The sequence below is a fragment of the Gekko japonicus genome, unplaced genomic scaffold, assembly GCF_001447785.1.
Source record: "Gekko japonicus isolate JY-2015 unplaced genomic scaffold, Gekko_japonicus_V1.1 scaffold1431, whole genome shotgun sequence".
Classification (NCBI taxonomy): Eukaryota; Metazoa; Chordata; class Lepidosauria; order Squamata; family Gekkonidae; genus Gekko; species Gekko japonicus.
In genome coordinates, this window is record NW_015172046.1 from 301,289 (window position 1) to 328,606 (window position 27,318).

The following is a 27,318-nucleotide window of genomic DNA, read 5'->3' on the forward strand; positions in this document are numbered from 1 at the left end:
CTATTAGACATACAATATCTATTTTACATAAAATATTGCTTGATTCACACTCCCTTCAGACGTTAAGTTATCAGAAAAGTTGGCAATCTGATTGTACCACTAAACTAACTGAAAGAGATTGGGATAAGATCTGGGCCTCCAAAACTCTTACTTCCAAATCTTTAAACATTCGCCTGCAAAGTTATAAGCTTCTAATGAGATGGTACACAACACCGCCAAAATTACATCATATTGCTGCATCCCATTCACCGCTATGTTGGAGAAACTGTGGGGCACGAGGCTCATTTTTGCATTGTTGGTGGGAGTGTAAAAAGGTATCGGATTTTTGGTCTAATGTACTTCATTATGTGAAAAATATAACTGGTTATGACTTAGACAACACACCTGAATTACTGTTACTAGATCTTTGGAGAGATAATAAGATACCCCAGTTACGTAGAGAAATTTCCATGCTCCTATTGGCTGCTAAAATTATAATAGCAGCTAGCTGGAAAGATCCTTCCCCAATTTCTATTCTGCAGAGGTTCACCAAGGTCTGGGAGCTACTAGCAATGGACAAAATTGCAGACTCCATTAGGTTCGCTGAAGATACCAACACACATAGTAGTTCATTAATCAAATGGCTCCCTTTCACGGAGTATGTGCTGGGACAATCACCTCAAACCTTAAACTCTATGCCGACTATGGTAAATATCGAGAAATAATCACGTTTATGTAAGACATCATAAGAAAGGGAGCGGTATTTTATTTGTTGTTAATGGACTATAGTACTTAAGATATATTGAAAATGTACCCTTTTCTTGCGTCCCTGTGACGTTAATATGTATGTTTAATTATCTTGATAAAATTAACCCAAATGTTCATTATGTGTTTTTGTTATATTATAAAACCGAAAATTAATAAAAATACTTGTTAAAAAAAAAAAGACAGACTAGCGTGGCTACCACTTTGCAACCTCATATACACAACCATTTTGTGCATCTTGTCCATGAAGCATATGCCACAACATTTCTGATGAAATAGGCAAACGCAGCTCACCCTCTCTCCTAGAACGTACAAGCCTAGAAATCCCTGCTGCGGCCCTGTAAGGTAGGCCAGCATTCTATCCCCAGATGGGTGTGGAGGGAATGACTTGAGAATCAGAAAAGGCAGCTTACCTAAGAAGGCAACCAAAGCAAACTGAGGTAAGGTGGGGTGACACTTTCCAGCCCACCCTGTTCAGCGTTAGGCTTCATGGGTGTTTCGTGTTGGTTTTGATTCCCAACTACAGCTGTACCTAAAGTTTCCTCTTCCACTTTCCGACTTCTGTAGTTTTTGCTTTCACTTTTAGAACTGCCTTTTGTCTGCTCATCCATTGGAATTTGTGCCCTCCCTTCTCTTACTTCTCAGCGAAGCAACTCTAGGTGCCAGATACCATGGGCTTCTAGGGCTGCAATCACACAAACTAAATAATGCACTTTCAATACACTTTCCAACTGGATTTTGCCAGTTCACACATTAAAATCCAGTTGGAAAGTGCATTGAAAGTAGATTGAAAGTGCATTATTTAGTGTGTGTGACCACAGCCTAGGTGTGAAACAAAAAGATTTTTAGCCTGAAGTATTTGGCAAGGGCCATTTCTAGTACTTGGGTAGCAAACTCAGAGCAAACAAGTTTTCCATCTTTCCAGTATGTTTTCTAGATGTGTGTCCTGCTCCCACCCATCATTAGGAAGGGAAAGCTCCTTTTAAAAGTCAGTCCTTCTTGCTTTGTGCTTTTGATACGTTATGATTTGGGGGTGAACAGAGGTTTCAGCTGGGCTTCACATTTTAACTTCATTGAAATGGATCTGACCAGTTTCTCCGTTCTTTATATTACAATACAGATCAGGAATCAGTTAAGTCTCATGAACAGTGACGTTACAGATGCTACCAAATAAATCTATTAATCAATAGTGGCAAACTTGGAGCAGTGTTATTCCAGTAGCTGGCAAGATGAGCTTCTATCCTGCAGGGAAGCATGCAAAAAAAATCTTGAAGCAGAAAGATCTACTTGCTAGAATTACCTACAACACTGAGTATTTGCAGTGGGAGGACAAAACTGAAAATGCCTGGCCTGTTGGGGTGTTTCTTTCGCCTTTAATAGCCATGAGATGGGTGAAACCTCTCCTGTTACTATAGCACTGTGGCTGGAGATCTGCATTGCCTCTGGGAGGAAAGCACAGTTGTTAAAAAGGATGGGAACCTTATTTAGAACAGCAGCTGGCAACCCTAGTGGATGAAAGAGGCTGCAGAAAGAAGGTAGATTGCTTTCAAAGTCAGACCATTTGCATCAGGAACTTAAATCATAGTACGTTTTGCAAGCTTTTGCATTCCCCAGAACTCTTCCTCAAGCCAGATGTTCAGTTAAGAACAAAAAGAGGGTGCTGGATAAGAGAAAAGGGTATTTCATAACAGTGAACAAATCTACAGTTTTTTACAGATTGTTGTTATTTTTTAAAAAATTGTATTTCTAACATGTTTAAAAAATCCTACAGCTTTTGTGAAGAAATGCACTTTGTTCTGGGAGGTGTGAAATGGGTAAAACTTCCCCTGTGCTTTTTAACAGGTTTTTTTTCCCCACTGGGCAGAGACCAGCCAGGAGAGGAGGGAGAGTCAGTCCAATTGCTTTCCAGCTTACTTTCATACAAATGCTAATAGCAGGAGAGATAATGGGTAGGTCAAGCTCTCCCCCTTCTAGCAGGGAGCAGAGAGTTGGAGGACTTCAGACTTGAAAGGCACCAGGAATAATCTCAAGGAAGGAGCTGCAGGAAACACTTCCTTGACCTGGTCTGACCTGGTCAGTGGATGGAGAAACAGATATGATAAAAAAAACCTCCTTGCAACCGAATTCTCAGAAAAAGCTGGCTTGTTTCCTACACAGGCCTTTCCGATCCGCAGCCCTGCTTGCAGCCAGGTTTTGCCAACACAACCTGGTGGGAACAGTATGGAGAAATGGCCACTCTGCCAGCCATTTGGATTTGGGTGCGGAAAGGTTTCAAAGAGGGTTTCTCCTCTTCAAAGGTTTTGAGCAGGCTCTCTCTTCTCCAAGGCATCCTTACTTTCTGAAGCTGCATACAGGGCTGAGCCAGAGGTTCAGTGGTAGACCAGAACACGGATACTTGGATCTCAGCAGAGCAGTTGCGGAACAACGGACAGAGCAAGATGGCAGGAGCAAAGGGATGGCTCACTCCCCCCCCCCCTTTGCAAATTTCATCTTTGGCTGTGGGCCTGTGACCCTGGGCCTGTGCTTCTGCTGATTTGGGGGCGCAACAGAGAAGGGGCAGGTGTGGAAGGGCTAAGCCGGCTTCCCCACTTGATCTCTGAACAGCAGCATCTGACACCTGGTACACAGGTGAACATCTCATCCCACCCACATAGTTCTCATTTCTGTTTTGAACAGGAGAAGAAAGAAACTCACTTTTTACAGTTAAAAAAAAAATGCATCCAGCCACTTACTGTCAGTGCACAAAAGATTAGAGGTGACAACTGGAATGCCAGATATGTAACCTGGATCTTAAAAGGGGAGGGGAATATCCTGGGGGGGGGGGAAGAACTGGAAGAACTCGTGCCCTGGACCATTCCCAGAATCCAAAATCCCCACTCAACTCCCTCCCCTCCACTCATTTCTGTAAGCTCCAGTAGAGATAAAGAACAAGAACCTGTATTACACTTAGCATTTTTACCAACAGAGGGCAGTGGGGCAGCACCAACACAGACAATTATGCCTTCCCCCAGTGCCCTGGCCCCAATGGTCTTCAGGGCCAATTAGGGGTGCCAACTCTAGGTTGGGAAATTCCTGGAGACCTGGGGGCACAGCCTGGGGAGGGCAGGGCTTGGGGAGGGGAGGGGAGGGACCTCAGCAGGATATAAGGCCACAGAGTCCACCCTCCAAAGTAGCCATTTTCTCCAGGAGGACCAATCTCTGTAGTCTTGATCAGTTGTAATTTCAGGAGATCTCCAGACCCCACCTGGAGGCTGGCAACCCTAACCAAATTATGGGCTGGGAGTCTAACTGTGGAACTCGAGTGGTCTGTTGAGACTGGCCTTGAGTTGAACAAGGGAGTTGCCAGCTGCGTGCCCTGCCCAGCGGGAGGAGAGTCTTTCAAGGCAGCTCCAAATTGCTTTGCTGCTCACAGACTCCACACACCATTCCTTACAGAATACCCACCAAAGTTGCATCATGAATTGTTTTCACCTGACGCCAGAGAAGCTTTTATATTTCCCCCTCAGGTTCTGTACAGAGTAGGGGAAAAACTCATGGCAGCAAAAACAAATGTAGTAAGGCTTTGTTGTTGTTTTGATAAAGGCAGTAAAATCAGTGCCTTCCCAATCTTATCAGTGTGTGCAACAGAAAAAGAATCTGACTGAAGAATGTAAACAGAGCTGAAGCTTCTGTGGATTTTTGGGCAGCTTTGTAGAGTCACAAAACCTAGGAAAAGGTGATATTGAATTTTCAAATAATTCAGGATGGGGTGGATTAGAAACTGGGCTCCATGCGAGCTGAGGCTAGCCAGGAACCTGTTCTCGATGTCATGAGTCAAGGTTGCTTCATCCATGACATTTCTCCCATCTGGGTGTAGGAAAGTCTGTACAAACTGCATATATGAAAATCATGCAAGTATTTACCTTGCCATGGCCACAAGTCTAGTATCTGGATCAGCCAGGTGAACAGGTTCTCACAAAAATGACTGGGCCACTTGAATGCTTTAACAGCCCCTCTCTCCTCTGCATCCACATTAGTTCTGGGTGTCATGCTGACAGTCTGAAACACACTCACACTCCTCTCTAGTTAACATAAGCTTACCAGCCTGGTCATCCTTCCACGTTATAGGTAACTAAGTACCCTAACCCTCCAAGGAACTTGGAACAACCTGCACGTCCCAATCACCACAACCTTGCACAGAAGCTGAAGATAAAGACAGCAAGCGACCCCTGATCAACCAGTGAGTTTCACTGCACAATGTCAATTTGAATCCAGGTTTCCCTGGACCTAATCAGACACTCCAGGAGGAATGCCAAACTGGTTCTAAATGATTTGTAGATCCCACAAAAGAGGGCTTTCCACCAATGAAAATTATCAAATACAAATAGGCCTAACATTTGAAAGGTTTATCTGCAGCATACCACACTTCTACACCTAGGCAATATCCTCCACAGGTGCATGACATGGCCATTTCAGGTTGGCTATTTCATTTAAGGACAATGCAGCCAAGATTACCATATCTATTTATATAAACTCTTCGATACCCCCACTGGAATCATCTTTGACCAAAGATTGGGTTTCTTGCTCATGTACAAATGTTGCAGCAACTCAAATACATCTGACAGGGTAGGTGGTCAAAGATAAACCAATATGGACTTTATAATATCTTGCCCTGTACTGTCTGATGGAGAGCTGTTCCCTGGTACCTGAGAATGCTTACATGGGAATGCCAAATATCGAACCTGGAACCTTCTGCATGCAAAACAGGCACTCCACCACTGTCCAAAGATACTGCCATCTAAAAATAGAACTGTGCCCAAGAAGCTAAAAATTCCTGCCGTTTTATTATCCCTACTCCATTTCCATGTGCCTTACTACAATTCCTACACCTGTGGTTTTCTCACATACTTTTTAACCGCATTAGTACTATTTTCATTAGAAAGATAACGTGGTGTAACAGGGAGACCCAGGTTCAAATCCTCACCCACCGTGAAACCTGGATCTACCTCCCAGGGATGCTGTGAAAATAAAACTGGGCAGGAGGGAACCATGTATGCCACCCAGAGCTCCTTGGAAGTGGGACAGGATGCCCGAGTAGCAAATAATACAAATAAATTATCTGTAATTTGCCAGTAAAACAAACAAGCAAAGTGACTCTCCTTATCTTCACCACTGGTGACTGTTGCCAACACTTCACAACTTTCTATTTATACCCAGTGTTTAAGCGTCTCTATCCTTTGATTATCAAAGGACATGTGCCATAAAGAATGCCAGACATGAAACCTGGGATTACCAATCATTTGGAGTCCTGGCAGTCTCTCTCCTTCCTTTTTTTAATTTACAGAAGGGATATTACGCAAAAAATGTCACTCCGTTCGTAACAGCAAAATTTAGACCCAGCCCCTCAGGTCAGAAGGTGTCCAATATGCTACTGAGGAAGAGCAGAGGGCAAGTACAAGTAACCCCAGAAAGAGTGAAGTGGCTGGGCCAAAGCCGAAAGGACGCTCAGTTGTGGATGTGTCTGATGGTGAAAGGAAAGTCCGATGCTGCAAAGAACAATATTGCTGTATAGAAATATTTAGAAATATTGATTCCTATAGCTTTCATGTATCCCTTGTGTAATTCTTTTAACCTTCTGTATCTCTGTTGATGCTATAAGGTTCCATGTTTCCCCTCTTGGAATGTAATTGCCTCACCCCCTGGTGTTCTAGCTTCCTATGCCTGACCATTTGCTCAATTGCCCTGTCATATAAACACACATGTTTCACACTTCTGGCAGACCTACTGGAGCCTAGCTGCCAGGAGTCACGTACCACATGGAGGAGTGGTTAGAGGGAGTGGTTAGAGCTTGGGATCACATTCTGCAGGTGTGGCTTCAATACTACTGACCACTCAAGACACTTGGACAATTTCAGATCGTGTTCATTGGCTCCTGGCCCGGGTCATTTGAATCCTGAAATTGCCCTTTATTAGTCTGAAGCAACACCGAAATCAGATTGACTATATAATTTGCAGTCAAAGATGGAGAAGCTCTATCCAGTCAGTAAAAACAAGACCTGGAGCTGACTGTGGTTCAGATCATGAGCTACTCATTGCAAAATTCAGACTTAAACTGAAGAAAATTGGGAAAACCACGAGGCCATTCAGGTTTGACCTAGATCGCATCCCTGATGAATATACAGTAGAGGTGAAGAATAGATTCAAGGGTCTGGATTTGATAGATAGAGTGCCTGAAGAACTATGGACAGAGGTTCGTGACATCGTACAGGAGGCAGCAATCACCACCATCCCAAAGAAAAAGAAATGTAAGAAAGCAAAGTGGCTTTCTGATGAGGCTTTACAAATAGCAGAGGAAAGAAGGAAAGCGAAAGGCAAAGGCGAAAAGGAAAGATTTACCCAACTGAACGCAGATTTCCAGAGAACAGCAAGGAGAGATAAGGAGGCCTTCCTGAATGAACAGTGCAAAGTAATAGAAGAAAACAATAGAATGGGAAGGACTAGAGATCTCTTCAAGAAAATTGGAGAAATCAAGGGAGCGTTCCATGCAAAGCTGGCCATGATAAAGGACAAAAACGGTAGGGACCTAACAGAAGCAGAAGAGATTAGGAAAAGATGGCAAGAATACACAGAAGAACTATACAAGAAAGACCTCGATGTCCTTGACAACCACGACGGTATAATCACTGACCTCGAGCCAGACATCCTGGAATGTGAAGTTAAATGGGCCTTAGAAAGCATTGCTAACAACAAAGCTAGTGGAGGTGATGGTATTCCAGCTGAGCTATTCAAAGTCTTAGAAGATGATGCTGTTAAAGTGCTGCACTCCATTTGCCAGCAAATTTGGAAAACGCAACAGTGGCCACAGGATTGGAAAAGATCAGTATACATTCCAATCCCAAAGAAGGGCAATGCCAAGGAATGTTCAAACTATCGCACAATTGCACTCATATCACACGCTAGCAAGGTCATGCTCAAGATCCTACAAGCTAGGCTTCAACAGTACGTGGATAGAGAACTACCAGAAGTACAAGCTGGGTTTCGAAGAGGTAGAGGAACTAGAGATCAAATTGCCAACATTCGCTGGATTATGGAGAAAGCAAGAGAGTACCAGAAAAATATCTACTTCTGCTTCATTGACTATGCTAAAGCTTTTGACTGTGTGGATCACAACAAACTATGGCAGGTCCTTAAAGAGATGGGAGTACCAGACCACCTCACATGTCTCTTGAGAAACCTGTATAAGGGCCAAGAAGCGACAGTTAGAACCGGATATGGAACAACTGATTGGTTCAGCATAGGAAAAGGAGTACGACAAGGATGTATATTGTCGCCTTGCTTATTTAATATATATGCAGAGTACATCATGCGAAATGCTGGCCTGGATGAATCACAAGCGGGAATTAAGATTGCTGGGGAAAAGATCAACAACCTCAGATATGCAGACGATACCACTCTAATGGCAGAAAGTGAAGAGGACCTAAAGAGCCTCTTGCTCAGGGTAAAAGAGGAGAGCGCAAAAGTGGGCTTGAAGCTCAACATCAAAAAAACTAAGATCATGGCATCCGGCCCCATCACTCCTTGGCAAATAGAAGGGGAAGTCGTGGAAGTGGTGACAGACTTCACGTTCCTGGGATCCCAGATCACCGCAGACTGTGACAGCAGCCATGAAATTAAAAGATGCCTGCTCCTTGGGAGGAAAGCGATGGTGAACCTAAACAGCATGATAAAAAGTAGAGACATCACCCTGCCAACAAAAGTCCGCATGGTCAAAGCAATGGTATTCCCAGTAGTCATGTATGGCTGCGAGAGTTGGACTATAAGGAAGGCCGGGCGCCGAAGAATAGATTCTTTTGAACTATGGTGCTGGAGAAGACTCTTGAGAGTCCCTTGGACTGCAAGAAGATCAAATCAGTCAATCCTAAAATAAATCAACCCTGACTGTTCCCTGGAAGGCCAGATAATGAAACTGAAGCTCAAATACTTTGGCCCCCAAATGAGAAGGGAGCACTCACTGGAGAAGACCCTGATGCTGGGAAAGATTGAAAGTCAAAGAAGATGGGGACGGCAAAGGATGAGATGGTTAGACAGTGTCATAGATGCAACGAACATGAAACTGAGCAAACTTCAAAGGACGGCGGAAGACAGGAGGGCCTGGCGGGAGCTGGTCCATGGGGTCACGAAGAGTCGGAGTCGACTGTGCGACTGAACAACAACAATTAATTGCAATATCCAGAGGAAGCCTCCGCGCAATCAAGATGCTGGCCCTACCAAGAACAATGTTCAAAAACATACCTGAGTGGGAACTTGAACCAGCATCTCTCCATTCTTACTCTAACCATTACACCGCACAAGTTCTCCACCACCTGAGGACTCTTCTCTATGGATAGCCAGGCCTAAATTTCCCTGTGGCGGCATGGGGCTTTCCTGCCTCCCCCCCCCCTGCAGACCACTGATCTCCACGAAATGCTCCTCAAGGGGGAGAGGGGATCCTAAGGAACCACATGAGGTGAGTTTGCACCAAAAAGATTCAGATCTTGTTATTTCCCAAACCTTCATTCCTTCTTAGAAAGATCTGAACATGTTTCCCAGGGCTTCCCCGAAGGCAAGTCTTGCAGCTGTTAGCAAGGACAGCACCACACCTCATGATATTCTGGAGCTGCTACAAGATGTAGATCATTTAAGAAAATAGCTGGCGGGCTTAACGGTGGTTTTCTTTTCCAGGCCTGGATTCTGTCGAGTGTCAAGGCATGGCAAGGTTTGCAAGGCCTAGCCCTGGCCTAAGGCACACTGAAGAAAGAAAGCCCAGTGTGTGGAGAATATAAAAACTGCACTGAGTGAGCACACGTCCCAGTGGGTTTTGTAGGGGACTCATCTGACCCTCAGGCAACCTGTTCACCATTCAGATTAATGGTAGTGGTGGAAAGTTTCATCAAGTTGCAGTTGACTTAGGGTGAAGCTGCAGGGTCTTCAAGGCAAGAGGCCTTCAGAGGTGGTTCGCCCTTGCCTGCCTCTGCACAGCAACCCTGGACTGCCTGGGTGGTCTCTCATCCAAGGATCTGATGGGACTGGGCCAGCCTGGGCCATCCAGGTCAGGGCAGACGAATGGTAGCAAATCATTAACAGCCACGGAAACCCTGGGTTTTGTACACACAACCAGGGCAGAGAGAAAGACAGCATCATCAACATGGGGCCTTAACTCCAGCAAGCAGTTTTGAAGCAAGGCTGCCATGTGCATTCCATTAGAAGCTACTCTGAAAAGGGTAAATTTACTTCCCCTGGTTTTTCATTGTAGTTGCCAAAAGCCAGGCCTGGTAATCCACTGGTGCACAAAATGGCATGCACTGATTAGGAAACAGGCCATGAAGAAGACTCTCTTGGGGCTTCTCTGCAGAGCACGGCCAGAAAATGAAACACTAAAATTTATCTCACACAAAAAATCCAAAGGTTTTTATTCTGACCTCTGAATAGCCAACTGATGACAGAAGTGCATCTTCTAAAGAGAGTCAGTAAAGGTCTGGGAGGGATGGTAAAACTCCCAAGAAAATTCCAAGTCACCTTTTGTCTTCAGTATCTGGAATATCATATACAGTTCTGGTCAGCTCATTTTTTTAAAAAACACCACACATATGGCAAAAGTACAGAAAAGTGTGACCAGTCTGGCAAGCGTGCAGGTCTGGAACAGCTTTTCTACAATGAAAGGATTGGAAGTGCTTGCAGCTTTTTCATTTAGGGGGAAAAATGACTCCTTAGGTAAAGAGACACAATAAAAGATTTATGAAATTATGAATTAGCATGGAGAGAAACACGTCCTTCTTCCTCTCTCATTGTCCTAGAACACCAGAGTCACTTGGTAAACTGAGCTGGCAGAAGAGCCGGGGCACACTCAAAAGGGCATGGCACATAACTGGCTTATGGAATTCTCTGCCACAAAATGTAGCAGCAGCCGCTGGCTCAGATGACTTGAAAAGGGGGACCAGACAAGGCTATCAGCAGTGAGAGCTGGACAGAAGCCACAGGCCTCAGGATGCTGCATGGTGGGGCAAACAGAGAAAAGCAGCTGCCTTTGTAATTGCTTGTGGGCTTTCCAAAGGCACCCTGGCTGGCCACTGCAGGGAACAGGGTGCCAGAGTAGATGGCGCCTGGTTTAGATCCAGCAGAGCTCTTCCTATGCTCTTGCGTTCAGCAGATTCTCTAAGAGCAACAAAGTGCTCATCAGCACCGCGAATCATTAATATATGGAAAAAAGGCATGCAATTTAACCTAGAAACACATTCATATGATTGAAGAGCCATAGCTATACATTTGTCACTGTTGAAAAAGAGAATGTCAGCCCGATGCACTGTCCTGTACCAGAACGGGCACTGAGTAATTGCCAAACCAAACACTTCAGGGCTGTTCTGTATTATCTAACAGACAACATCTCCCAGGTTCCATTGCCCTCACTAGAGCCACTTGCATGCACTGCTGTCAGCAGGAACAGAAGTATGAGAACAGGACACAAAACAGAGAGCAGTTCACGCACAGAAGCTAAAAGAGGGAGCTGGTGAAACGCCAATTCAATCGTACTTCATCCCAGAATTCACTAGCTATCCATAGGCAAGCTACTGGTCTCTTGGGCTTAGCCTCACCCTAGGCAATATGAGGTTACTGATATCAGGCTACCTTTGGGGGCTGCCGTATACATTCCTGGGATCATATATATGAAGTTACTTTGAATGTGTATATAACATGCAAAGCGAGTAAGAAAAAACAATGGTAATTGGAGCTGTTCAGCACCTTTTCCCTCAGGGTGTTGCAGCAGGCAGGTTCCCCCAGCATCCACAAGCTTACAGAAGACTTGGTCACAGTGCCATGGCAAATGGAGTCTCCTTGGGGCATTTCCAGAACACGTCTTCCCCTGCCCCCAATGAAGAGGAACTGAGCAGGGAAGTAGGGTAGACAGCTCTGAGGTGGGAAATTCCTGGAGATTTGGGGGTAGAAACTAGGGAGGGCAGAGACCTTAGCGAGGTATAATGCCGTACAGTCCACCCTCCAAAGCGCCAGAGGAACTACAGAGGAACCAGAGGAACTAACCTCTGTAGGCTGGAGGAGTGGCTCTGCTCCTCCAGGCCTGCATGTTGCTGCCCATTCCACTGAGCAGGGCAGGCTTCCAAAAGTCTTTGTGCTTAGCTCTAGAAGCTTCCACGCTTTGCTCCGCACAGGCACAAAGCCCCAACGGACTGCTTGCACGGGGACCACATTCGTGAGAGAGACTTCTGCTTATGCTCTTTTCAACCTGCTTTCTTTTAGGTCACCATTGTTTCTGAAGGCCTAATAATTTAGGTCAATTTTAATGAGCTGTCTGGTGATTTTCCCCATACACTCTGCAGTAATTTTCATACGCTTGTGTTTTCCCTTAATACAAACTCCCTGCTAACTCCCTCTCTCACACCCCCAATACATTACTTCTTTGGCAAGGTAGATATCTGTCAGGTGAAGACAACAGGGTTGCACTTACCTGTAACTGTTGCTCATTGAGTGTCTTCTGTGCAGGCACACATGGGGACTGTGGTAGTCAATGACAGGGACTGCGCATGAGCAGGCTTGCCATCGGAGAAGTTTTTCTAGCCAAAAGCCTCTAGGGGATGCTGCGCGCTAGAGCAGAGGCCAGAGCGGAGGCCTTTGCTCTCGCCCAGAGACACATGCTCCTGTGCTGCAGCCCCCCTATCCTCACTACCTCTTATGCCACCGAAGAAAGCATGCAGCGGGGCAGGAGGTAGGGTATGTGTGCCTGCACAGAAGATACTCGATGAACAGCAGTTAAGGTAAGTGCAACCCTGTTTTCATTTGTCAGTCTTCCCCATAGTCCCAAATGGGGATTCTAGCAAGCTGAAAACAAATGTGGCAGGGCATGCTCACTTTACTTAAACAACGACTGAAGCACCGCCTTCCCCAGCTGCGCTTCTCGTCTTGCTTGCAGATCTAAAGCGTAATGCTTTACGAAGGTGTCAGCAGAGGACCAGGTGGCAGACAACAAATCTCCATCATGGGAACACCATCCCAGCAGGCAGCAGATGTAGCCATGGCTCTCGCTGAGTGGGCATGAACCCCAAGGGGGCCCGGGGCCCTAGCTATGCTATAACAGTGCCTAATGGTAGACACAATGCATCGTGACAGTGATTGGGAAGAAGCCCTCATCCCTATTCGGTCCGGCTAAGCATATGAATAGTGGTTTGTCCCTACGGAATTCTAAGGTCCTTTTCAGGTAGAACAACAAGGCACGTCTAATGTCTAGGGAATGCAAGTGTCTTTTGCTCTCCGAACTTGGAGCGGGGAAGAATACTAGCAGAATAATTTCCTGAGATGTGTGGGAATGTGACACTATCTTTGGATGAAAACTGAGACTAGGCCGAAGCACCATTCTTTTGGGGAAAATTTTCAGGAATGGAGGATTGAGGTAACGGCTACCAGGAAACTAACCTTCATAGCAAGCAAAGGCAATGAGCATGTGGCTAAGGGCTCAAAGGGTTTGCGCATGAGGTGAGCTAACACCAGACACAAGGACCATTGAGGAATTAAGAGGTCTCTGGAAGGGTAAATATTACCTAAATTTTTAATGAACCTCTTGGATAAATGATGGGAAAATACTGATTCCTCATCAATTTCCAAATGATAACAAGAAATGGCAGCCAGGTGAGCTTTCAGTGATGAAAACTCCAAACTTTATTCCTTAAAAACAATAAGTATTAAAAAATGTCCTGCAATGGAAGAGTATATGGAGACCCATATTTCTCATTGCACCAGAGAACAAATGGTCTACACTTGTGTAAATTAGACCTTCTAGTACTAGGTTTTCTAGAGTTTAAAAGAACCTCATTAACTTCCTATAAGAAAATTTAATCTCTGTTCCGATTTCTACTCTGATCAAATCACTCTGTTTGGGCAGAACAATATACCATCCCCAGGAAACTGCCATAAGGCTCTGGAACCAGACAGATAGATGTATTTATTATGGCATCAAGCCAGCATAACCATAACACACACTTTTTAACTGCATTAGTATTTTCATAATGTGGAACCAAATTTGGCGAGACCAAAAGGGCTCTATCAGAATCATCTCTGACCTCTACTTCCTGGCTTTCTTTAAAACTGTGACCAGTAAGGGAAAGGGAAGGACTGTGTAAAGGAGCTCCCCAACCCAGGAGCTCTGGAAGGCATCCCCTTCCCAGTACAGGAACAAAACCTTGTCATTTTTGCATTGTCCCAAGTGGCAAACATTATCAACCCCTAGGATGCCTGAACGAGCAAAAATCAGCTCCAGATATTTTAAGTACCAGAGAACATTTGTGAGAGAGACTTCCCACTCTGCTCAGTTTGTCTGCCTCCACATTTAACCTGCCAGGTATGTGAATGGCCTGAAGGGATGAATTGAGGCTTAATGCTGCTTTCCAGATTAGCATGGCTTTGTGACATAGATCCATGGCCCCAGTGCCACCCTGATCTAATTTGTAAAACACAGTGATTGTGTTGTCTGTCTGAAGCAGCACAGACTGACCCCACAGAATATCTGAGAAGCTGCTAAGGGAAAAGGAACAGCCCATTGTTCAAGTAAATTGATACGGTACGATCTCTCTGTCTCTGACCAGGTGCCCTGAGCTGCAAGTCCTTCAGTGTGTGCACCCCAGCCTATGAGTAAAGCATCCGTGGTATGTACCACCTTGTGTAGTTGAAACCCAAAAGAAATGCCCTGTGCTAAGTTGTCGAGGGATTGCCACCATGCCAATGCACGAACCACCTGTCTGGGGATTGAAAATCTTTTCCACATTGGATGCAAATCTGCCCTATAGGCAGATAAAAACCAGAGCTGTGGGGGTCTCATGCAACCTAGTTAAAGGTAGGACTGTCGTGGTAGAGGCCATATACCCCAACAAACGGAAGATGTTCTGAACCAATTCAAATCGATTTGTTCTTAATTTCTCAGCTAGGGTAGAAATAGTACTTATCTGCTGTGGGGATAAAACCTGTTTACCCTCTGTGGAGTCTAATATAGCAACAATGTTGAGACAGTTGTAGTTATACACATTGAGATGGTTCTAGTTGTGATTTTCCCAATTAACCAAGACCCAATTTCTCACAGGTCTCTAGTACTAAAGAGCAATGTTGCTTTAGCTGCTCTCTGGAATCAGCTACTACTAACCAATCATCTAGGTAGGGAAAACATTACAGCCTTGTAAACGTAAAAAAGCCATGACAGGAGCCATGGGAAGAACAAAGGGGAACATTCTCAAATTCTAATTTGTAACCTGAGCTGACTATGGCTACGACCCATTTGTCAGACATTACTGACCTCTATGCCTGAAGAAACTGGGCCAATCTGTCTTCAAACTTGACAGGTTCTAGTCAGAAGGAGGCCTTTTGTGTCTGGGTTGCCTCTCTCTGTGTGACTGGGTGGCTCGCAGCCTTAGGTCTATTAGAGCCCTTTCACCTTTGGTAGCTGGTGTGAAAATGACTTAGAGGCAGGATACTGAGCCTCAGTAGGGTTGGCGTATCTATATTCCCTGAGATAGGGGTGCCAATGACTGATGAGTATAGGACCTCTGTTTATACTGTGGGGTGTTCGGTTGAGAGACCCCCAACAACTTTGCTGTCTGTTTATTCTTGATTAAGGCCAAAATCTTATCAATCTTTGCAGAAAATAACGTAGAACCTTCGAAAGGTAGGTCTTCTATTTTTTGTTTCATTTTTGTCAGGTAATGCAGTGGATCTTAACCACGCCTGGGGTCACAAGACTATGGGGCTTACCATGGCTTGGGCTGCTCCATTGGCAGAATGTCCTCCAGTGTTGATTTGCTGCTTTGACAATCTGATGGCCTCTGTTTGTAACACCTTAGCTAGTGGTTGTTGCTCCTCTGGTGGGAGCTCTATGAAGGGTAGCATAGGAATAACTGATAACCCGCCATTATGACCTCATAGTTGGCAACCTAAAAGCCTAAAGCAGATGATGAGTATGAATGCAGCTTTCTGCCTAAAATGTCCAGCTTGCGTTCCTCCCTGTCAGTGGGTGCCGAGTGAAATGCTTGTCAACCCTTGGGTTGCATCTCCTCTCTGACCAGTGATGAGAGCAGGTTATGTGTAGTCAGGTAGTCGAATGTTTCCTTCTTGATTCTACAGAAGTGTTCAGCTCTCTTGGAAATGGCCTGTAACAAAGCTAGCCTCTGCCAAATTTCCTGTGTTATGTCTTCCAAGCCATCCAATACTGGAAAAGTGATCATGCCAGGTTGTCAGCTATGCTGCCATAGGGGTTGGGGAATTCATTCTGTGTCTTGGTAATTGCTATTGCATTCCTATCCCTGCTGTTCTGCTTGTGCCACAATGCTTATCTATACAGATGTGCAGGAGGAGGTTGTGTTGGGGGTTGTATTGTCTGGAAGTCTGTCTCCTATGTACCGTGAGAGACTACTGCTTTCCAGCTTTCGCCACCTAAAGGTTTCCTAGCTGGTCCCGTGCAGAGGAGGGTAGCTAATTGGCCCATGCCATGGGGGGGTGCATACGAATGCCCTATATCCTATTATGCTCAATGGATTGCCGCCATTCTTAACAATGCCTGTGCTACTGCATCTATAGCTTTGCAATAACCATTCCTGAATTAGTGTACTTCGTTGTAAGCTGAGGGTTCTGACATTCTGTTAAGAATCCTCCATTCTCTATCTCTGCGCATCTCTCCTCACAACCGAGATGAGCGACAGAGAGGAGAAACTGATTCCTGATATGGACGACTCCAAGGGAGTCCCGGCTCCTGCCACGACCGGTGGGGGGACCCCAACAACCCAGTTGACAGTGCCAGTGACTACGCTGCCGCCGGTTACGGCAACTGGTTCGGGAGCCGTACCTAAGACATCGACCTTGGTATTCCTGATCCCGACGGGGCCAAGGCGGCCGCCCGGCCATGGATACCAACCAAGTTCCAGCTGGGGCCAGTTTCACCCAGACTCAATGGCAGAGACTTATATGCTCATGCAAGGGCCACCGAGAGACAGCCAGTTCGACCGGGGCTTTTCTACGGAGAGTGGCTTTCCCCCCTTCGGGGCTCAGTTTGAACCATTGCCGGGGGCGTGGGTGACGGAGAGGAAGAAGCCAAGAAGCGGCCGTGTGTCTCCAGATGAGGGGCTGGAACTGGCCCAAAGGATGGAGGTGGTGGATTGGGAGAGAAGGCAGATGCAGCGGACTCTGGAGGAGGTCATCCAGGCGATACCGCAGCTGGTGGCCCAAACCATCCGAGAGGAGAGGGATGCCCGACCAGCGGTCCCCCCAGGGCCACCGGTGGTCCCCGCAGGGCCACCGGCCCCGCTGCAGCAGGTGCCCCAGCCAGGGAACGTTCCCTAACCCGGGCCGCCCGAGGCCCCGGTCCCAGCGCCACGTCCGGACAGCCTGAGAGGATGGGCGCCCCCTCGCCCAAAAGACCTCATCGAAGCCACCTTCGATGGGAACCCAGAAGAACTCTCATACTTCGTGGTCTGAGTGATGAAGTTTGTGGAGAGATTGGGTCACCTGTTCCCAGACGACAGCAGCCACGTGGATGTGGTGGCGGCACGGCTCTGGGGACCCACAGCGGCCTGGTATGTGGGGCTGCACAACGCCCAGGGCCCAGAATTGATTAATCTGGACGCTTTTATGTGGGCGTTGCGAGCCCAAAGCAAGGGCGTTCCTACGAACCCTTAAACAGGGTGGGCGATTGGTGAGGGAATACTCATTGGAATTCAAGCTCCACGCGGCCAAAGTGCAATCTTGGCCTGATCCGGTGTTAGCGGAACTATACAGAGGGGGGCTGAACCCGGAGATTCGGGAGACAGTCCTGAGAGCAATTGATCCTGTATCCCTCCTAGCCTGGATGCAAGAGGCAGAGAGCGCGGAAACCCACCTGCAAACCCTTCGGCTGGACATGGCCGACCCCTCAACCAACAAAAGGAAAAGCGCCACGATCAGTGGAGTTGACTCGGGAGCAGCGCATGAGGCAGGGACTTTGCCTGAAATGTGGAGAGCGGAGCCATTTTGCGGCCGACTGCGGCGGATCGGGGCCTGTGAAACAAGGGCCCACTGAACCCACCCGTAAGGGGAGGCGGAATCCAGCGGAGAGGACCCCGAGCCGGCGGGAAACTGATTGGTCCTGCTGTAAGAGGCGCGGAGCCGCTTCCGCGAGTAAATCTTTAATCAAAGGCGCTGTATGGTTATGACAGCCCGCCTGTCCCATTCCTGGAAGGGGACACGGACATGGGGCCGGGGGTCGCGGCTCAATGGTGTAAACAGTTGGGGGACTCTTGGCCACTACTGTGTAAGACTTTGACAGCCGCCAAAGAAGCATATAAAGCACGGGCTGATAAGAGAAGGATGGAGGGTGTATGTTTCTACAAAAAATATCAACATGTTGCGACCTAGTCGGAAGTTGGGATGGAAATACATTGGACCATTTAAAGTTAAAAGAATCATCAACGATGTTGCAGTTGAGGTGGACTTGCCGAAAAATTTGAGGAAATTGCATTCTGTATTTCATTTCAGCCTCCTGAAGAGAGATACGGGTTCCTGTCCCTGGCGTCCAGTGAAACCGGTGCCCTCACCTATCATGATTGAGGGCGAGGAGCATTACGAAATAGCACGTATTCTGGACTCTAAGATCAAACAGGGGAAATTGCTGTATTTAGTGGAATGGGTGGATTTCGGACCCCAGCACCTTGAATGGGTGGAAGTAGGGGATATTCGGGCCCCTGAACTGTTGCGGCTGAATCGAAGTACAATGTACTCAAAAATTTGTCTTTTGTTTGTGCTTGGAGGTCATGATCTCAGTCTCGAGTGACTGAGCCATGCAAGTAATCTGCTCACTATACATGCGTAAATCTTCAGCTGGAGATGCAGATGGCTTTGGGGGTGGAGGCTTCACCCAGACAAAATAGACATAGGTTGTGCTTGTCAGTCTGGGTCATTTTAGCACCACAGCGAGTGCATGTTTTAAAGAGCACTTTCTGAGCCATCGGGGCTCAGAAGCGATCGTAATGAGTCCTCACCACTACAAAGCAAGAGACTCTTCAAACTCCAACCTACTGAGGGTAGGAACTGAGGGTAGGGGTGCTGTGGTGCGGGAGCACTTGTCTCTGGGCAAGATCAAAGGCCTCTGCTCTGGCGCACAGTGCCCCCTAGAGGCTTTTGGCTAGAAAAACCTCTCATGCATAGACCTTCAGGGTGCTCACAGCAGATTCTTCACTAACTGTACAAGCCTGACACTTCAGCTAGCATTATAAATGTACCTTTCAACAAATTCAGCACTGGATCATCATTAAGTCCTGCACTTCCTCATACGCGTCAGGCAACCTATTTGTCCTTAATTTTTTTAAAATTAATATGTAAATCCTTCACGGTTCCAAACAAAAAGCAAATATACAAACCAATTATAAATATTTTTAAACCAATTGTATTACTACTGTGGGAATGGAAGTTCATAACCTGACAAGCACAAGCCAATAGGTCCCCTTTTATAGCTGACTTTTGCTCATTTGCTCGTGGGGTAGGGTGGGATAGAAAAATCAAAACTAAAATAAATAAACACACCATAATGTAAGCTTGCAGAACTGGTTTTACAAAACTACATGGAAGAGAAAAAGGTGTTTGTACTGAATTTTTTACTTTGATTGTTTTTATGCAGAATGCAGTGAAGTCAGTCAGGCAGTCTTTATTACAGCCAACATGCCTTTCAGAAGCAGAGTAAAACAGAAAAAAACCCTAATATAAAATTAGTTATCTATATAGAATCTCAACAGACATCATTTGTCCTAATATATGTATGTAGTAAAGGTGCTTTTACATTAACCCCACTTGTTTTGTTTTGCTGTCAAGTCACAGTTGACTTACAACAATTGTGAAGGGTTTTCAAGGCAAGAGGTGGTTTGCCATTACCTGCTTCTGTTTCGTGACCCTGGACTTCCTTGGCTGTCTCCTGTCCAAATGCTGACCATGCCGACCCTGCTTAGCTTCCAAGATCTGATGAGATCAGGCTAGCCTGCGCACTTGTCTATATAAATGTTGAATCTGTGGCAGGAGCACATTTTCCCCCTGGATCTTTTTTTTCTTTTTCTTTTGGTACACAATGGAATGGGGGGAACGGGGGACAGAATGATCTGCAATGCTTAATGTGCTTCACTGCTTTGAGAAACTAATATGCACAATTCATAATATGTGAATAGAGCTGCCAGCTCTGAGTTGGGAAATTCCCGGAGCTCAGTGGGCATCAGGGCATATACTGGCAGGTGCCATTGCGCCCGTGGTTGCCACACGCATAGAAAAGTTTTATATACATATAAAAGCCTGGCAAATGTACTTAGGGGCCAAGGAAAAGAGGGAAGGGGAAAGGAGGTGGAGAGTGAGTGAGAGAGATAAGGTGTATCTATGATTCCTCTTTGGATAGTTAAGCTTCTTACTGTAACTGTTTTAATTACTGTGATACTCAAGATTACTGTTCCGAACTTTTATCACTTTGCCCCATTATTATTACTATATACAATGTTACAAATCGCTGTACTGTGTTTCTCTTTGTTGGCATATGGGCTGATTTGTACTGTTATCTTTTCTTTTTAAAGTTATTGTTATGCCAATAAAGGTTATTGGAATTGGAATTGGATACATATAAAAGCCTAGATTAGAACTTTTCATGCTTGTTTCCTAGCTCTTCTGGGGAACACATGAGCTACTCTCTAGCAGCCAGCAAGCTACCAATAGCCAATTAGCTTCCTGTTGGTCTACAGAATACACCAGGATTTAAAGCTGTAGGTCAGAGATGTCGAACTCATTTGTTATGAAGGCTGGATCTGTGAGGCAGAAGGAAGTGGGAGAGAAGGAAAAGGAGGCAGATGAGAGCCAGCTGCTCGTGGGCCAGATCTGAGCCCCGGGGTGGTGGTGGTGGATCTGGCCCGTGGCCCACATGTTTGACACCCCTGCTGTAAATTATCTGACATAAATATCTTCAAACTAGGCAAAAGCATTATGGATGAGCAAAAGTGTCTGAAAAAGCATTTCACTGATTCTAAAAGACAAAATATTTCACAGGAATCCCCTCCCCCATCTTCGAAATGTTCAATACTTCGGTTGGATAAAAAGAAAAAAAATGATAGTCTCCCCCTGCTAAATGCCAGCCACCCAATGCCCCAGTATTATTTTACACCTTTATGTCTTCCTGCGTTTTCCCCTCTTCAGGCAAGAAGGAATACTTGTTATTAAAAGAAAGATATTAATTTCCCTGGAAAAAATATTTTATAGACTCACTTAATTGTGATGATTTTTAAAAAGAGACTATGTTGGATTTTTCCTGGTAAGTACATACATTCCCTCCTACCAAGAAGTGCCATTTCCGCAGCAGCAAGAAAACAGCACTGAGAGAAGCCCCCCCACCAGCCTTCTGTACATCTCCCATCCTCATACCATTTAACTAGACCTATTAATAGGTTCATTACCTCCTCTCTCACTGTGTACACATTGCAAGAGTGTACCAAATGTTTACTTTACATTGAGACTGGCAGGTCAAGTGCCACTCACTTGACTAATAACACACACTTCTAGGAAAGTGGATCTCATGTCATTGCCAATGTGGGATTGGATTCTGAAATTCTGAATGTTGTTTTGTTTGTTTTTAGAAGACACTGTGCCACTAACAAAATGTGCAAATTTATGGCATCTCATTGCGAGCTTTCCAGTTGGAGGAAAAAGAATATTTTGAAGATATTGATGCAATGAAGCTCTAGCTAGGCTGGTCACCAGACCACATGGCAGTGGCTGCCTTGCTGACTTATTACATCAACATCTTTTGCAGCTAAACCATGGGGCTTATGCAGGCTATGCATTCTGTTCTTAAGGTGGCAATATTTTTCCCCTTCAGGGTTCACCACGTTTAGGCTGGTGACAAGCGATAGAGAGCTCAAGGTGGTCAAAGACGCAGCAATTCCAGTGGGATAAATGCACTCCCTCCCCCCCCCCTTTCACCTCTGATCAAAAAGGTGCAGCAGGATTTGTTGAATCAATACAAAAAAACCTGCAGAAGTTGCTTGACAGAGACAAAAATAGGATGAGTCCACTTTTTCCAAGTCTAAAAGGAACATCATCCTGATGGGCTCTTATAAAGAGAAAGGCCATTCCTTTTCGGGCAACTGGGATCAGAGAAGCAATGAGCAGGAAACATACTCAACATATCCCCCCTCCCTTCGCTCATGGCTTCTCCCGGTTGGGGTAATGGTACAATGCATCTGGCTATCACATACAAAGCATATATTTAATGCACTAATTTCCTGAAATATGAAAAGCCATATTGTATTTTAGCTCCACTCAAGATTCCGTCATTAAAAACCGAAGAGCAAAAATGATTGGAAATGAAATAAATAAACGTTATGTATAACATTAATTCACCTTTGCCAAACACAAAATGAACTACAATATCACCCTAATTATGTAAATGTATTCTGTTTCTCCCTCTGAGAAGCTTTTCTTCATTCAGGTTCATAGCAACAAAGTACTACTGAAGAGAGAACGATAGCCAGGTGTATTTTACAGAACCAGACCTGACACTGAACAGTCTGTAAGGTCAAAACTCTTCAGGCTGTTCTATACTAGCCAATAGACAAAATTGCTTCTCAATAGTCCGCTGCATTCTCCAGGGGCGTTTCCACATATTACTCTCACCAGCCATGGCAGCTGGAAGACAGGAAGCAACTCATGGCTAAAAGCCAGTCCAGAAATCCCAGTTTAAAATCTCACTACATCTAGAAGTTGAATGAGGCTTCAACTTCAACCCTCCCCTTGGAAATATAGTTAAAAGCCAATAAAGGATTTCTCTCTCACCCTGTACCCTTGGAACTGACCAAACTACTTAAACCTTTCTGTGCAATCAAGAGTATAACTGACCTCCAAATAGTATTTTTTTTTAATGACAAAAAATGTTCCTCCATAATCCATGCCATGTCGTTTTTACTAGAACAAATGGGGCAATGGGTCTGTGGCGTCTCAACCCTGCCCCTGCCCTTATGTGGGTCTTTAATATGAAGGTTTAACTAAAAAGGCATTGACCTAAAATGGTGCAAATGCATTTTTTAAAAAAATCCAGTCTCACTCCCCCATTACTACAGGAAATAATCTGTCAGTTACAGAGAGTGTTAGCTTGTAATCATAAAATGAAAAAAAAAAGTCTTCGCATTTTAACAATCCACTCCCAGACTGACAACTTCTTCTGAAAACAGCTCAAAATTATTTTCAAGTTAACAACTATATTACCACAGGCCTAAAAACCCAAAACTCTTTGCTCAGATCGCCATCATCAAGTTGACGTTAAGGGATTCCAGTCCTTATTCTAGGATTTAGTCTTCAGGATGTCATTAAATGCCGTTCAAGAAGCACAGGGAGGTTACAGCATCATCCCTTTGATTTATGATGTCATGACACTTTCAGTGGCTACAGTCAAGCAACTGCTGAGAAACAGAGGGGGCAGGGCATTTGGGGAAGGGGCTGAGCAACAACCAGCTGAGCCCAGATCCTGCGTCCCTCCAAGATAAAGTCCCACCTCCCCCAACTGGGGATATTAATACAGCAAAGAGCAGATCACACACCCAACCGAGTCAACAGAGAAAGAGAAATGACTGACCAACCTCTCTCTCCTCCTGGTACACCCATGCAGCTCTGAAGGGACACAGGATTCCCACAAGGTATCGGGGCACACCTCTTCCCTACAGGGCTGTGCAGCATATTACATATTCCACAGGGCGGAAAGGTATTATGCCATTCCACTTTGTTCAGGGCCAAGGAGCTGCTGTTTTTGCTTGAAAGACCAGCCAAATTCGAACCCTTGACTGCATGGACAACTATTCCCACCTATTTTAGGAAGCCGTAGCATTTGGTAGACAAGTCAAGGCAGTGTGACAACTGTCAGGGCAGCAAGTTTGTGCCTTTTGTGACTCAGTGGAGATATGGAATGGCTTGAACGATGCTGGGACATCTCCACCGTTACCCTCTGCTGACTCTCCATAAGGCTAGCCCAGTCACAGCGTATCTCAGAAGCTAAGCAGGGTCCCCCCCCCGCTGGCTACTACTGGGGTGGGAGACGACCAGAGCAGTCCAGGGTTGCCACGCAGAGGTATGCAATGATAGATCATCTTCTTTTGCCTTGAAGCCCTACAGGGTCACCATGAGTCCTCTGTGACTTGATGGCATTTTACACACACACGCCCCTTTCATAAATGAGAGCTATGGGAAAATACCCGGGAATGACATCATGACTGGGGGGTGGTGATGGCATTGCTTAAGACCCCTGTGGAAGTGGCCATCGTCGCTGCTAACTGAGCTTTTTCTTCTGTTACTACGTTAATATTCTTTTAATTGTGATGATGGGAGAGCATGGGAAGGGAGCATCATTGCTCCAGTGTAAACTTGCCTTCAACAGTAGCTGTTTTAAAATGGGCCACAGGATTGTCCAGTACTCCGTGCCTGCATCGTGGTCTCCCATCCAGATTCCTGTCAGGGTTGTAAAGCCTTTCTCCTGCAACAAGATTAGGGACTGCCGGAACAATCACTGAACTGCCTCTTAGTCAGCCCAGAGATCCGTGTCCAGATGGCTATAAATTCTTTGCCAACACATAGATGCTTTTGTGATCAAGATCTTCCCTAGAAGCCCCTCATGGAGCACAGACAAATCTAGTGACGACTCAGCAGCCCAGGCATTCATACCATTCCCTCCTCCATGCATGACTTTTCATTTGGCAGCCACACAAGGCGCATCTGTGCCAACCTCCTACCTTGGCTCCATCCACACTGATTATCCGATAGCTGTTTCTTGTGCTGTCATAGAAGTAGGAAACAGTTACTGCCTGCTTGCTTGCAGGAACCCAGTTCTTCTTGGTGGTGGGGTCAATTTGGAAGACATGCGCTCTGGTGGTGAAGATGGGCTGCTCTCTGGAATAGGGAGGGACAGGAGACATGGAATGCATCATGAGTTTGTGAAAGATGAAATGTTGTGCAATTTTGCCCTCGAGCAAGCAGCATGGATCAAACCATGCCGAATGTTAACAGTCCACAATGAGATAAACTCTGGGATTCTAAGTGGGAGAGCAAAGAAGCCAGGTCACCATTCAAAGCAGCTCTCTTGTATCTATTCTGAGCCACATCTGACATTTTAGCTCCTTGCAGCCAAGGGCTTCGACCTACCCAAGCAAAAACTGCTCCTGAAGCAGTTTCTTCCTCTTACGTTTCCTGTGATGTTACAAAAGGCTTACACAAGTCAGCTCCTTTTCCTACAGGAGTTGACCCTCTTAGCAAATGCACAAGTTTTATAATGTACCTCTTCTTTTTAGCTAAGTAATCCCCTAATTTTCAAACTCCAACCTACTCCTTCAGCGATGAAAGAGGAACTGAGGGTAGGGGCGCTGTGGTGTGGGAGCACTTGTCAGGTGCACAGTGCCCCCTAGAGACTCCATGGACTGCATTTTGGGACGATTATCGTGGAGGTACTCAAATAAACTTCTCAGGAAGACAGTTTGAAAGTCAGAAGAGACCAAACCACCCAGGAATAGCTCCTGTTTCCCCAAAGCCTGCTCTTCACTAAGTTTTATAGGTCTGTTGGGGAAGGAAAAGAGATTCAGTAAACTGGGCCGGGGGGGAGGGGACAGCTAGCATACAATTCTATTTCACTCCCAAGAGACATATCCCATGATGACGTACCTTCCACGATCACACTATCTTAATGCTGCATTATGCTTTATTGTTATTTCATTTCAAGTGGTGCATTTGACGTCTGAAAACTGGGAGAAGGAAAGTCACACAGCATGCACAAGAGCTCTGTTGTGGGATAAGGAGATTAATACCCCCAAGGAAGAGATAGTGAATAGAAAGAAATCACTATTTTTAGTTTGCCCTCCTTTGTTCCCACTGCCCATTCAAATATGAAACTTAAGACTCCAAGCCTTTGGGGACAGAGATAAATGTTGACAAAATTGCTGAAAGACACCATGAGCCCGTGGGACCTGGGGTGATGTAAATAAATAGATTAAAATTAATTAAAATTATAAACCCAACAACTTCAGGATGAACAGAAACAATTTTAAGTGTCTTAACAAAAGGCAGTGAAAACATGCAATGGCCTGATTCTGGTTAATTTAAATGACAAAATGTACATTGGATGGTTAACTGCAGAATTAACTGCTTGCACATTGTATGTCTCTGAGGAACTTATATTCAGATACTAGCAGGGGGGGAAACAGCAATACTTTAAGATACCATGCAGGCTTCCAAATAGGTGGGTAACACATTCAGATATAACCGCCAGGCCCATGCCATACATGGGCATCTGTCTCAGTGCCTCTCCCCATTCTAAAGAGCAGCCTCCAATACCAACAAACACATCTAAGGTCAAGTGGTGTGGAATGAGTTTCTCTTTGCAATAAGCAATGCATTTCAGCTACAAAATGCAAAGAATCCCTGTGCAAAGGAATTATCTGTTATTGAAGCAACAAAATTCTGCATATTGACTTTGTCCTGGGGTGTACACCCAGAATAGGAACTGTCAGAAAAACAACCTTCCAGTGACTCTTGCCATTTTCCTTTTATCTCATCTTTGCATAATTAAATACACCAACTTAAAATGTATACTGTTGATACTGTGGCATTAGCATTGGGTTGCCAACCTCCAGGAGAAAACAGCTTGCTTTGGAGTATGGCCGCTGTAACATTATACCACACTGAGGTTCCTCCTCTCCCCAAACCGCACCATCCCCAGGGGCTCTACCCCCAAAACATCCAGGTTTGCCCAACCAGGAGTTGGGAACCCTTGCAGTCATACCATATCTGTATGTTTGTGAGCTGCATATTGCTCCCTACTTCCCCATGTGGTAGGAAGTTGCACGGGGACCTTTTTATCTTGCCCTTCAAAGGTGAGCGAATACTGGGAACCAGTATGTAAACAATTACCTATTTGTGTGCAGACTACGAGCTTCAGCTTGTGGGAGCAAACAACCACACAGAAAGAAAGCACCAGCCTACAAAACAGAATCAGTTCCCCAAACCAGAAGGCCCCTGCAAAGACTCTGTCACTTCAGTCAAGGGCACAGGCTCTCCTTCACTGGTGGACTCTTCAACTGCCAAACTGTTCTTCCCTAGAAGCCCCCAGACTTCAAACATCATCAGTGCTGACTTAAGCAAGCAGCTTCCAACTATCAGTCCCCACTGAAGACCAGTGCCTTGTGCAATGACTCTTCTCCCTGCAATACTCACCTTAAGTACCATTTCTGAAATTTAAATGTCATTGGGCCCCCTCAGTGGGTCACTTCCAAGCAAACACAAAAGTGCACTTTTCATCAAAAGAAAAGAAGAGAAGAGGGAGAAACCATCTTTGCTGCTTGCAAAAACGACTTCCTGATGTGTCTCTTGGCCATGCCAGAGAGTGACAAAGAACTGGGGATGAAATTACACACAGAGAGACACGCACAGACACACAACTTTCATTAGTATGCCTTGCTCCACACATTTACATTTATCTTTTATCCATAGAACACTGCATAAGCAGTCATCATAAACCAGGTTGCCAGCTCTGGAAATACCTGGAGA

At 45.5% G+C, this 27,318-nt stretch overlaps 1 protein-coding gene across 1 annotated transcript in view; it reads right to left on the minus strand.

Annotated features, from left to right (window-relative positions):
• Positions 1-27,017, minus strand: part of HOMER2 (homer scaffolding protein 2) — an 81,092-nt gene extending 54,075 nt beyond the window's left edge. The window contains exons 1-2 of the mRNA XM_015420717.1: positions 26,986-27,017; positions 24,516-24,672 (exon numbers count right to left, since the gene is read on the minus strand). Of these exons, the coding sequence (XP_015276203.1) occupies positions 24,516-24,672; positions 26,986-27,017 (189 nt within the window). The remainder of the gene's footprint in view (positions 1-24,515; positions 24,673-26,985) is intronic.
• Between the last annotated feature and the right edge of the window lie 301 nt (positions 27,018-27,318).